The sequence below is a fragment of the Podarcis melisellensis genome (genome assembly GCF_964234715.1).
Source record: "Podarcis melisellensis genome assembly, chromosome: 1".
NCBI lineage: Eukaryota > Metazoa > Chordata > Lepidosauria > Squamata > Lacertidae > Podarcis > Podarcis melisellensis.
The window spans coordinates 67606971-67620257 of NC_138528.1; the positions used below are offsets into that span (position 1 = coordinate 67606971).

General features: G+C 41.4%; 2 protein-coding genes across 5 annotated transcripts in view; both read right to left on the bottom strand.

Annotated features, from left to right (window-relative positions):
• The window catches only part of CTR9 (CTR9 homolog, Paf1/RNA polymerase II complex component), a 339089-nt gene that overhangs the window by 146166 nt on the left and 179636 nt on the right, over positions 1-13287 (bottom strand). The gene's annotated exons all lie outside the window — the stretch shown is intronic.
• Positions 2403-13287, bottom strand: part of AMPD3 (adenosine monophosphate deaminase 3) — a 36389-nt gene continuing 25504 nt past the window's right edge. For all 4 annotated transcript variants that reach the window (XM_081918300.1, XM_081918301.1, XM_081918302.1 and 1 more), the window contains exons 11-15: positions 8875-9038; positions 6216-6336; positions 4987-5160; positions 4092-4202; positions 2403-3123 (exon numbers count right to left, since the gene is read on the bottom strand). In XM_081918300.1, coding sequence (XP_081774426.1) covers positions 2947-3123; positions 4092-4202; positions 4987-5160; positions 6216-6336; positions 8875-9038 — 747 coding nt within the window. In that variant the 3' untranslated portion in view covers positions 2403-2946. The remainder of the gene's footprint in view (positions 3124-4091; positions 4203-4986; positions 5161-6215; positions 6337-8874; positions 9039-13287) is intronic.

Here is a 13287-nt window from a genome sequence, read left to right on the forward strand (position 1 = left end):
TTTGCATGTCAAAATAAGTTGACATTTTAATTGTGAACTTGCCTGCCCCCTCCCCATGAGCAGTAAGCCAGAAATAAAGGTTTGTTGTGACTTGCTGTGTGTGTAGCAAAACATATCTACATTTCTACCGCATAAGCCATAGAATGGATTGTTCAAACAAGGTGGGAAGAGAAAGCATGGTAGAAGTGGAGGTGTGTTAATGATTAAACTTACAAAAACAAACAAGGCTATGAGTATATAGTCTATAATGTAAAGATGCAGGGGTACTTTTGATTCTAACACTAATAATGAAGCTTGTAAATAGGTGTAAACTTTGTGATATGTATAGCATTTTAAATTAATAAGTATACACAGTGGTGGAAGTACTGTAAAATGTATCTTGTTAAAATGTAGGCCACTTTACTCCTCTGTGCCACTACTGTTCCTCTCTTCTGCCTCCATGTCACTGTAGTTTTGTCCCTGTCTCTGAGTATTAAAAGGACTGGCAGCTCTCTAAGGCTATGAGAGTTTACTCCGAAGCCCATGGAGAAAGATGCAGTTCATCACTGAGCAGCTTTCCCATGTGCTCGTGACAGACACCCTGCACATGGCAAAATTACAAAGCTGCTTGAACTTACAGATGAGCAGTAATCAGCTAAACTATCCCAATAGTGCAAGGGTTTCTGCTTGTGCAGTGGGACCCCACTGCCCCTTGTGCCCTCAAATCTGCTGCACAGTTGGGAGAACCAGTCAGATAGATTTAGGGCGCTCACAGGGAGAAATGGTCCATTATGCAAGCAAGAAATCCTTGCTGTACATTGGATTTCACCCAGTATGTGTTACCACCAAAAACACCATTTATGTTTAAAACTGTAATATAATTCAATATTGGAAGAAAACTTGATTTGTCAATTTAATAATGTTGAATAGTTTTAGAACTATGACTTTTTTAAACAGTGAATTTTCAGCAAAAGTTGAATTATGTGTAGCGCAAGAAAAAAATGCATTACTTCCCTGTTTTGCATTAATGTGAATATTTCTTAAGGGTTTGATAAAGAGTGTTAATAGCTATTAAACTTTCCAGTGTATTATATTGTTGTGAATATTGTGCAATAAACACTTCAGTCTCCTTCAGCTTTGTGCAATACTTGAAAATCCTGCCACCAAACCTCAGAAGAGAACCGTTTCTTATAGAGAAAACTGTTGTGTTTATTTCCATAAATTAGTTGTCTTCATAGGCATCAGGTCCCTGAATGCAGGGCTTTACACTGGAACATAGGTGCTGTAGTAAATAAAAAGTCAGCAAAAGTGGCTATGGATGTGATAGATTGCTTCCTTTAGTTCTAAAGTGTTACTGTAGGTCCTCAGGGATAAAGTTAAATTAGGGTAGTATTTGTCACATTCTTTCACCACCATTTTTATTGATTACAAGTGAATATAATCTTCATTTTGACTCTTCTGGAAAGACCCTGTTTATCTTAGCCTTCTAGAATACAGAGGTTCCAGCTGGGAAACAATTCATAAACATTGCTTAATACTGTATACTAGCTATAATGAAGATCTGTCAAGAAAATGCTTGTCCTTGGTTGTTCAAAATGCTTGTTCAAGGGTAGGACATTCCATAACCATAAAAATAATTCAAAAGTGTGAGCTTTCCACAAATTCTTAGGCCTGCTTACTCAAGAATAAATGCTTAAGCTCAGTAGGACTCATGTTTAGGATTTCTGCTTACGTTACCTAGTGCACACAGTAGGCATGTCAGTCTAAAGATAAAGATAACAGGTGAGAGGGGGAAAACAACCTCTCCCTATACTTAACCTACTCCATGGATTTGTGAGAAGATGCTCAAGATAGTGTTTTACGTTGGAGAACAAAACCTAATACTTTAAAATATTTAGTAGTTCTTTGTTTAAAGTAATCACATACATTTCCACCCAAGCCTTATGACAGGGGTATGTAAATAACTTCCCCAGTGCAACAAAGTGCTGTGACACTGTTTTATTACCATAGCAGCTATTCTGTTTCACTAGAATGTAAAACAACTATAAACCTTTAATCAAAACTAAGAAATCTTATATAATTTCCTAGTTAGCACGGCTGGTACACACCATGTGACCATGTGTATAGCAGCCTTAAGGGGAGTTTTAAATGCTGACTTTTCTGCACATACTCTTTTAATTTCTTAATACAGTAAGCCCGCAATTTACGTGGAGGTACGTTTCAGGGACTGACAGATTTGAACAGTGCTGGACAGCCAAGGGAGAGAGGACTTCTGAGTAGACATACATAGGACTGCTCTATAAGTTTCAGACCCTATGCCAGTGCACCATAAGAAAACATAATGGTAAATCAGCATAAACATTTATGACTGGTGTTGCTAGTCACCAAAGGACAATTTAAAAGATTTAATGAAACTACAAGAGCAATGGCCACACCTACGATTTATTGTGGGTTTTTTATGGGGTATAGACAGACAAAATGTAGACAAAAGTGGTGAATAGGTTTTCCTATCATGTGCAACCAGGAAAAACATGCAGCTCTTTGGTCATATTTTTTCTTCCCTACATTCATTGCAATACAGATCAAAGAGTGTACACAAACTAGAGATTAAAGTGCCATAGATCCTTGCCTACTGCTAGCTAAGCATGGCAAAAGAGGTGCATGTGTGCTACCAGAAGCTGTAGCATGTTGCTTGTTTCAAAGCAGACACTCACGTATCCCAGATGCAAACACTATAAATATTATGCCTAGATTTGGAGTGCACTTTTAAACGTTAATTGCAGCATAAAGAAGATTCAGACCCTGCATCTGAATATGTACAGCAGCCCTAACTATGCTTACAGAAACTGGACTTGGCAGCCAAGTCTGACGCAACGTAAGACTCTTGATCATCAGGCAGCTCTCCCCCCTGCAGTTGCTCAAGTCCTGTTATGTTCATAGGCTTCTGTCCTTTGCACAATACTGTGGCTATTTTGACAGTGCAGTAATCTCTTCTGTCTTCATTGCATCAGCTAGGAAACTCAGCTCATTGCATAGGTTCTCGTATCTGTAAGCCATCCGAATCTGTGCAACATTAGTCTTTCGAATGTCATTTCCTTCAGGCCCTTCACTGGAATAGTTTATCCCTATGCATTTCTGTTTTTCCTAAGGATGAAACAACGTTTAAAGATGATAATCAACTTAAAGTTGCTTTGAATTTTAAAGGTAATGCTTTTTTTAAAAAAAAAAACCCATTAGGGCTTGGAGTGGACAAGAGATGTCTCTCCTACCCAGGAAAAGCAAGAAGGAGGGGGAGGGAGGAGGGGAGGGAGGGGGACCAGAGAGCAATGGTTGCTCCCAGATGATGTTAGATTACAACTCTAATCACACCTAAGTGTTGGCCATGCTGGCTGACCTGATGAAGTTTAAGTCCAGCAACATCTGGAGGGCAACATGTTAACCACCCATACCATGGAGGGAGTCATCTCAGCAGCAGCATTTATTCTGGCAGAGGAAAAAACTGCCAAAAAAAGAAACAGCAGCTGAGGGCGAGGAGAAGACGGTAGATGGCAGTATTACAGTCTTCAGTTGTAATGCCATATTTTGAGGGATTGTTGACCCAAAATGGCTGACATCTGGAGGCTGCTTTGAATAGCTTCCAGTAGCAGCTTCCTTGTACATGTTGCATAGTGCCTAAACACATGGATCTGGGATGATTCCATATCACTGCACAGGGGGGATTTATGGAGGTAAGAGAATAATTTCTCTGGTCCTTGTAATGCGTTCCTACACAAAATGGATTTAAGACAATTCCATGGGAGCCATTTCATAAGGCCACCATGTAGTAACCATTTTGTGATATAACTTGGCCTCCATTCACTCTCTAACCCTGGGCAGTCAATCACTCGATTTTTCCCTCTGTCAAAAAAACCCAAACAGGATATTCAGCCACTGGCTTCCCTTTCAACTTTCAGACTATCATCAGATGATAAATATGCATCCACATGTTTAATACAACGTGACTGCAGTCCCCATTCCGATCAGGCTTCCAGCTGCACTCAGATTCTAGCTTGACATGTAACACAAACAGCAGCACATACAAAACAGAACTTCCTGCAGTGCACAGAACTTACCTTATGCGACAAACCACTTTGTAGTACACTGTTCCTTGCTAATTCACACAAGTCACAAGTGCTCAGTTTCCACACTTGAGCTGCTATGGCATATTCCTCCATCAGTGCTTCCTTCAAACACAAAACATAATTATTTACTAGCTATGTAAATACACTCGTATACTTGTAAATAAGTTCTGTTAAGACAACTGTCTAATGGTTATTGGACCATCTCAAGTGGTGAGCTAATTGCTGAGAACTGCAGACATCATTGCCAACTGAGTTGTAGTTCTTAGGAAGGTATGCCTGGAGACAGACAATATATATGTTTATGTATTCAAGATTTAGGATTTAAACACAAAGTAAGGAAGCAAAGAGAAAGCCAGCCAAGAGCCAGGTGAGGAGTCATTAGAAATGAGTGGTTGAGGACCTGCAGAATTCTAAGCTCCCTTGTTCCCTTGGCACCCCATCAAAAAGAATCCTCAAAGTCCTGGGACTGACATAGTTAATTCCCTCCTACTGAGAGGAGGGGAAGGTAAGAAAAACTGTCCTCCTGGCTTCAGCAATCCAACAGGCCTCAGGAAATGACAGTATTTCTCTCTCTCTCTCTCTCACACACACACACACACACACAGCTAACATAGGATTCCTCTGGAACCGACTGTTGGACTATGAATGATATTAAATGCCAGTCCAACTCAAGAGTAGACCCACTGAAGTTAGTAAACATGACTAGCTTAGGTTCATTAATGGTCATGATTCTACCCTAAGTATCATGCCTGTAACCCTATGCTCATGGAATGCAGAAGGACATTCTTCCACGTAAACATACATTTGACTGGGCTACTTATTGGGTTGATGGGGGGGGGTTAAATTAATTCATTTTGAAATGCAGTGAACTTCCAAAATTACTTACTTTTGTATAGTGGAACTGCATTGGGTCATCTGTAGACAGAGAAACATGGAGTCCCTTGTGTAGAAATTCTCGGAGTGGGTTTTTTGAATACTCCAGGAATAGGCTGTTGTTGCTAAGAGGGGACATGGCAATGGGGATTTGTGCAAGATAAAAAAGATACTGGAGAACTGGACTCTGGACAAAAATAACAGAAAGAGTCATTATTCATTGGTACAGAAAGATAACAGGAAAGGAGATATTCAGTCAGAGGAAATGGAAAACGCTTGACTTCAATCATTAAACTTGGGAACATTTTAACCCTTCCTTTTCTTCCTAGTATTGTGACAGCTGTTTTTGTACTATTATTTTGTGTACTTTACAATTATCTGTTTAAAGTTTATTAGCAATTTAAAATAAAATAAAATAAAATACTTGGGATATTAAACCAATGATTTACCATGAACTGAAGTGTTAAATATAAATGCATTCTGTTTGTAACAATTGAACTGTGAATTTAGAACAACCTTAAAAGCCAGGATTCTGCAATGCAAAACCTCAAATCTTTGACCAAATGACAGCCCCACGTTCAGTGACCAAAGTGTGATTTTGTATATGTAACCAAAACTACACTTTCCTTGTTACAGAGTCTGTATTTTGAGAAATGACCTGAGCTCCAAGAAGGCAGCGAGAACAGACATAATAAAGCATAGGTGGATTCAGAAAGAGGACCAAAAATGGAGAATGAGAAACAGAACTGCTGCATGAATGCTGGGGATAACCTTATAGAAGCTCTTCCTTTGGGAAAAGGCATCTAGATATCCCCCAACAATAGAAGAACAATGGCGTATCTAACTGCTCTCATAGAAGGGCACACAGTTTTGTTTTTCGAACAACATCTAAGGCAGAGGTTTCCAAACTTTTCATGTTGGTGACACACTTTTTAGACATGCTTCATTTCGCGATGCAGTAATTCAGTTCTGCTAGAAAAACAAGAGGTTAAACTAACCCCTTTCCAGCACCTGGAGGAGTTCAGGGAGTGTTCGCGCGACACACTACCATGTCATGACACAGTTTGGAAAGCTCTGATGAAGGCTTCTAAACTGTGGATATTAGAATTGTATTGTCTCAAGTCTGCCACCCAGTGGGCAATTGTTTTAAAAATTTATAGATGACATCTTTCATATTTGCTGACATTCTAACATTCTAACCCTATATGGTTATATTTTATACTAGATGGTAAAGGGCTGTACCTTCTTCAGCAGTAATCCATGGGAAATGTTGTCTGCAGTAAGAAATGCTGAGACCAGGTGAGTGATTGATCCAGCTTCTCCACAATGAGGCCGAAACAGGAAGGTGCTCATGCCTCTTTCCCTACAGAAATTTTAAAATAAACCAAAGTTTTAAAAATTGTCATCATGCACTCACACTTTGTAACTAATTCCCAAGTAATTATAAAATAACTTGTATTATACAAGCTCACAACATCTGTTACATTAGCAAGCAAACTGCACCTGAGACAATGAATGAAGTGAGGCCTAAGGTGATAAACAATCCCACCATTAAGGCCAGTCCCACCATTAAGACAAAACTAAGGGCTAATTAATATTATTTTGGCAGCTAACTATTACTGTCATGGAAGGGTAAGAGGTGCTTGTGGGGTTTTCCACCTCAAGTGACAAAAATAATTTGGCTGGTCTTGGCCATGATACATCTTGACTAGGGATGGGGAAGTGCCATTTGCTTCTCTGCTTCAGGCAGCAAAAAGTATTGGGCCAGCCCTGCTTTACTGTGCCCAATAAGGCTTCCTCCCCATTAAGTGTGTTTACGATTGCAGCCCAAAGGACTCATTTCAGGCCACAGGGTAACTAAACTGTGGGCCGATTGTAGTTTCTGTGGAATAACAGAGGCAACTTTTCCCTTAGCATTACAACTAATCCAGAATGCGGCTGCCAGACTGGTGATTGGGAGCAGCCGCTGGGACCATATAACACCAGTCCTAAATGATATACAATGGCTCCCAGCATGTTTCCAAGCTCAACTTAAAGTGTTGGTGCTAACCTTTAAAGCCCTAAGTGGCCTCAGGCCCTGTATACCTGAAGAAGCTTATTCTGCCTGGACACTGAGATCCAGCTCCGATGGCCTTCTGCTGGTTCCGTCACCACAAAAAATTTAAGTTCCAGAGGGCCTTCTCGGTAGTGGCGCCCTCCCTGTGGAACGCCCTCCCATCAGATGTCAGGGAAATAAACAACTATCTGACTTTTAGAACACATCTGAAGGGAGATTTTTAATGTTCAAGGTTTCTTATGTTTTTAATATTTTGTTGGAAGCCACCCAAAGTGGCTGAGGCAACCCACTCAGATGGGCGGAATAATAATAATAATAATAATAATAATAATAATAATAATAATGGCATCAGCTTGAAAACAAACAAAAGGCAGGGAAGATGCATGTCTGTGAGTTCACCGATTTCATCATATTTATTTATTGCAGCAGTTTCCTTTAATCCCCTACCAAAAACAAACCAACCCAAAGGAGTAGTTAAATCACAAGACTGGACAGCAAGCAAGTTCCAGTGTAGTCAATTTCACTCCTATAGTTGTTTGTGGGTTTTTTTAAAAGAAAATGTTCTCAAGCAAAAAATGTTCAAGACTAAATTAATTTAAAATATAAAATGTTACTGAAATGGTGGGGCATTTCTTTTCTTGGAAATACAGGTTGCTTTGCATTATTCTTTTTTAAAGGGTGGATGGAAGCACATGCAAAAACAGGGAACATGCTACACATATCTCACTGTGCCAATATACAAAACTAATCCTGGCAAGACAAAGAGGATCACTAATGATGCTATGGACACTACTTTATAGGTGTCAGTGATGTTTTTTGGCACACATCTAATGAAGAAGTACTGATTACTTCTATAATCTACTGAAAGCTGGTTCAGGTGCTCTCCAGATGCTGCCTGAAGTGCAACAAAACCTTACAAAGAGTGCTTGATCCAGAAACCATAAGTTTGAAAAAGTGTGTGTGTGTGTACGTTAGGTAGTTGATGGATCTACAACAGAGGAGGTTAACCTTTTCCAGGCTGATGGACCCACAAGATTGGTTAGTAATGTGGGTTTTTTGGGGTGTGTGTGGGTGTATTAGGCACACAGTGGGGGCAGGAAAAGCCTTTTGAAATCACAGTATTGCATTGGGGGCACAAAGCAGAAGTCAATACTTTTAAAAAACAAGCACTCTATTTTACTTTTTTTATATAAAAGAAAAGGAGTACAAGTACGGACAGGTCTTGGGGGCTGCAAAAAACCTATCGGGTGGGCCAGATATGGACAAGCCTACAGGCCTCAAGTTAGCTGCTCCTGGTCTATGAGATTGTCTACCGGTCTCTTAAAAAAACACTTTTCATCCCTAGCCAACAAGAGATGCTACACGTACAAAAATATGCTCTTTTCATACTTCCTCAGACTGCAAAGTCTGACACCTGGGCCAGAGCTGTGAATGTGCAGTCCTGGTTAGTTTCTTCAATAGTACTGATTGTCTGCCTAGATGACAGGAGCAGGGACAGAAGAGCTGGATTCAATCTTTTCTACTGGCCCACAGATGATCAGCCCTGTTACAGAAGCTGCCGCGCAGGGCTACACATGTGCAACCCTAACCTGAAGGATATTTCTGTAAGTGCTGTTTTGCACAATCATTTCCTCCTTTTGGACTGAATTGGTGGTCTTAAAAAAGCCGCAGAATCAGGAATGGGCGTTTGCGGGGGGGGCGGGGGGCAGCTCTAGAAAGGAGATCATAAAAACACTTACATTTAAGTTGACAATGTTAGTCTGATATAAGCTATGCTTCAAATTCCATGTTATATCTTTCTACTAAAGATGCAGAGATAAGAAGATATAAAACACTACTACTTACTTTCTAAGGTTGTTCAGAACCATGATGTTTATGTACATGTAGTACAAGTAATAGCTATATGGAGGATTTTTTTCACTAGTCCAGTTATCAGGGTTGGGGCTCTTGTCAGAGAACATGTGGTCACTATGCTTGGATTCATCATCCACACTATCAAACCCTGTCACCTAGGAATCCAACAAAAACAGATGTGTGTGTGAATCAACTTCAGCATGAACATATATATATATATAAAGTCAGGGCTTGGCTAGTTGTCTGCATGGCAAGTCACTACTACAGGGAGTGGGCACTCAGGTGTTGATGCTTGTATCTTAGGCCAGAAATTCCACAATTTTTCCTTTTCCTTCCAGATAGCAAAGGCAGAAGACATTCCACACAATCAAACACTACCTACTGAAGTGTGTACCCTCAATAGTTAAACTACAGACAAGAAACATAATCATTTTACTGTTTTGTGATAGGGTGGGGAATTTATTGGTTTAAACTGGGAACCAGAATAGTCTGAATCACAGCTGAACCCAAAGCCCAAATTGTAATGGCTTACATAGAAACAGTTCAGCTTCCAGCCATATAAAACTGGCATTGGACTAGCTTAAGTAGTGTCGTTAATATTTCTACAGAGCAGAATGTGCATGTTTACAAAAGAAATGTTGCTGTCAATGAAAATGGCTACTAAAAATAGAGTCCCCACCGCACCGGGGTACTATTTATTTTAATAGAATGTTCTTCATGCCCAGGGTGTCATTATGCTGAAACGTTTCCCAAACTCCCACGTCACAAGACTGACGGCTGCTGAGCAAGAAAACACTTTGGGTATGTGATGAGAAAGTCCTACTGCAGTCTTCCTTAAACCCACTGCACCGCTAAAGCATTGCAGACTCTACAGAAGAGGTGTGGAACACGTGGCTCTCCAGATGATGGACTCTCATCAGCCGCAGCCAGGCTGGCTAGTGGTCAGGGATTATGGGAATTGCAGTTTGAAGCATCTGGAGAGACCAGGTTGGGGAAGGCTTGCCTACTGAAAGGAGGGAGAGTGGAATTTTACATGTGGAGCCAGTGGCAATGCAGTGGTTAGAGTGCTGGACTAGTACTTGGGAGAGACCAGGGTTCGATTCCTCACTTGGCTATGAAGTTTGCTGGGTGACCTTGGGCCAGTCACTACCTCTCAGCCTAACCTCCCTCACAAGAAAAATGTCCAGTAGCACCTTAGAGACCAACTAAGTTTGTTCTTGGTATAAGCTTTCGCGCGCATGCACACTTCTTCAGATACACTGAAACAGAAGTATCTGAAGAAGTGTGCATGCACACGAAAGCTTATACCAAGAACAAACTTAGTTGGTCTCTAAGGTGCCACTGGACAATATATATATATATATATATATATATATGCAGGTTTTGGTGTCCTCGGGTGTCTTCCCGTGTAAAAGTTGGGGTGTCTAGGCGACGTTTCGACGAGGTCTCACTCGTCATCTTCAGGCTGGTGCTTTCGGCTTCTTGTTACTGGAACAGAGCAGGATCTCAGTGTTTGAGTTCCTATAAATACTGTTGAGGGGGTGTGGTGTATAGCCTCCAATGTTCTGGGCAGAGAGGAAGTTCCCAGGCTAGTGTGCCTTTTCTTCTTTTGTTCCTTAATTACTTGAGGGATATCTTGAGTGATTTCTTGAGTGATATCCTGAGTACCACTTAGGTGGGTCATTAGGTGTGGATTAGTTGCTAAAGTCTTTGTGTCTTGACCTCTTGAACTTTGTGAAGAGTTTTTCTGAGAAGATGGCTGTACTGCACTTAGTTGTGCTCTGGCTTGGCTTCGTGTATAGGGGCGAGCTGTGGTTGTGTGGCCTGTGTCAGCCAGATCAGTGTAGGGATTGCAGGGGGGTGCAGCATCCGGAGGTGCCACCATGGTTTGGCTACTGGATGGTGTCTGTAATTTATCTGTGGAGAGGGTCTGGGTTTGGGTCTGGTGTGGTTGATTGGTGATGGCGTTCTGTGTGCCTCTGGATCTGGTGTCAGTTTTTGTGGGGAGGGCTAATTTCCAGATGTCTGGCAAGCGGGATGTGTCGTCACGCTTGTTCATGTTGTGAGGGTGTTTCTCTATCTCGATGGCTTCCATGATTATTCTCTTGTGGTAATGTTCCATGTTAAAGAGCAATTTGGAATCTGCAAAATTAATTTCGTGTCCTGTTTCTTTCATGTGTTGGAAAAGAGAGGAAGTTTTTTCTTCTTTTTTGACGGCATTCTTGTGTTCTGCGATACGTGCATTTATTCGTCTGTTTGTTTGTCCAATGTACGTGGCTGGGCAGACTTTGCAGGGTATTTCATAGACCCCTTGGTTTTCCAACTGGATTTTATCCTTGGGGTTTCTGAGGATATTGGCTATTTTTTGGTTGGTGCAAAAGGCTGTTTTGATATTGTGTTTATGGAGGATTTTGCTAATTTTATCTGTAGTGCCCTTGATATAAGGAAGGAGGGCCATGCCATTGTTTTCTTCTGTGTCTTGGTTTTTGGGGGGTGTTTCTTTTTGGATTAGCTTCTACAAAAAACCTGATGGCTCCCTAGGACACACTATCTACCGGAAAAAAACACACACCAACCGCTACTTACATGCACAATCACACCACCACCCTGCACAAATAAACTCCGTAGCCAAGACTCTCATCTCCAGAACCAAACGCCTGGCTGACAAAGACCACTTGACAACTGAGTTACAGAATCTCTCAAATGTGTTAATTGCCAATGGATACCAGCAAAACAGGGTTACGAAGCTAATCCAAAAAGAAACACCCCCCAAAAACCAAGACACAGAAGAAAACAATGGCATGGCCCTCCTTCCTTATATCAAGGGCACTACAGATAAAATTAGCAAAATCCTCCATAAACACAATATCAAAACAGCCTTTTGCACCAACCAAAAAATAGCCAATATCCTCAGAAACCCCAAGGATAAAATCCAGTTGGAAAACCAAGGGGTCTATGAAATACCCTGCAAAGTCTGCCCAGCCACGTACATTGGACAAACAAACAGACGAATAAATGCACGTATCGCAGAACACAAGAATGCCGTCAAAAAAGAAGAAAAAACTTCCTCTCTTTTCCAACACATGAAAGAAACAGGACACGAAATTAATTTTGCAGATTCCAAATTGCTCTTTAACATGGAACATCACCACAAGAGAATAATCATGGAAGCCATCGAGATAGAGAAACACCCTCACAACATGAACAAGCGTGACGACACATCCCGCTTGCCAGACATCTGGAAATTAGCCCTCCCCACAAAAACTGACACCAGATCCAGAGGCACACAGAACGCCATCACCAATCAACCACACCAGACCCAAACCCAGACCCTCTCCACAGATAAATTACAGACACCATCCAGTAGCCAAACCATGGTGGCACCTCCGGATGCTGCACCCCCCTGCAATCCCTACACTGATCTGGCTGACACAGGCCACACAACCACAGCTCGCCCCTATACACGAAGCCAAGCCAGAGCACAACTAAGTGCAGTACAGCCATCTTCTCAGAAAAACTCTTCACAAAGTTCAAGAGGTCAAGACACAAAGACTTTAGCAACTAATCCACACCTAATGACCCACCTAAGTGGTACTCAGGATATCACTCAAGAAATCACTCAAGATATCCCTCAAGTAATTAAGGAACAAAAGAAGAAAAGGCACACTAGCCTGGGAACTTCCTCTCTGCCCAGAACATTGGAGGCTATACACCACACCCCCTCAACAGTATTTATAGGAACTCAAACACTGAGATCCTGCTCTGTTCCAGTAACAAGAAGCCGAAAGCACCAGCCTGAAGATGACGAGTGAGACCTCGTCGAAACGTCGCCTAGACACCCCAACTTTTACACGGGAAGACACCCGAGGACACCAAAACCTGCATTCCTGTACCCGTGAAAATCTACGAAAGCATATATATATATATATATATATATATATATATATATATATATATGCAGGTTTTGGTGTCCTCGGGTGTCTTCCCGTGTAAAAGTTGGGGTGTCTAGGCGACGTTTCGACGAGGTCTCACTCGTCATCTTCAGGCTGGTGCTTTCGGCTTCTTGTTACTGGAACAGAGCAGGATCCCAGTGTTTGAGTTCCTATAAATACTGTTGAGGGGGTGTGGTGTATAGCCTCCAATGTTCTGGGCAGAGAGGAAGTTCCCAGGCTAGTGTGCCTTTTCTTCTTTTGTTCCTTAATTACTTGAGGGATATCTTGAGTGATTTCTTGAGTGATATCCTGAGTACCACTTAGGTGGGTCATTAGGTGTGGATTAGTTGCTAAAGTCTTTGTGTCTTGACCTCTTGAACTTTGTGAAGAGTTTTTCTGAGAAGATGGCTGTACTGCACTTAGTTGTGCTCTGGCTTGGCTTCGTGTATAGGGGCGAGCTGTGTATAGGGGC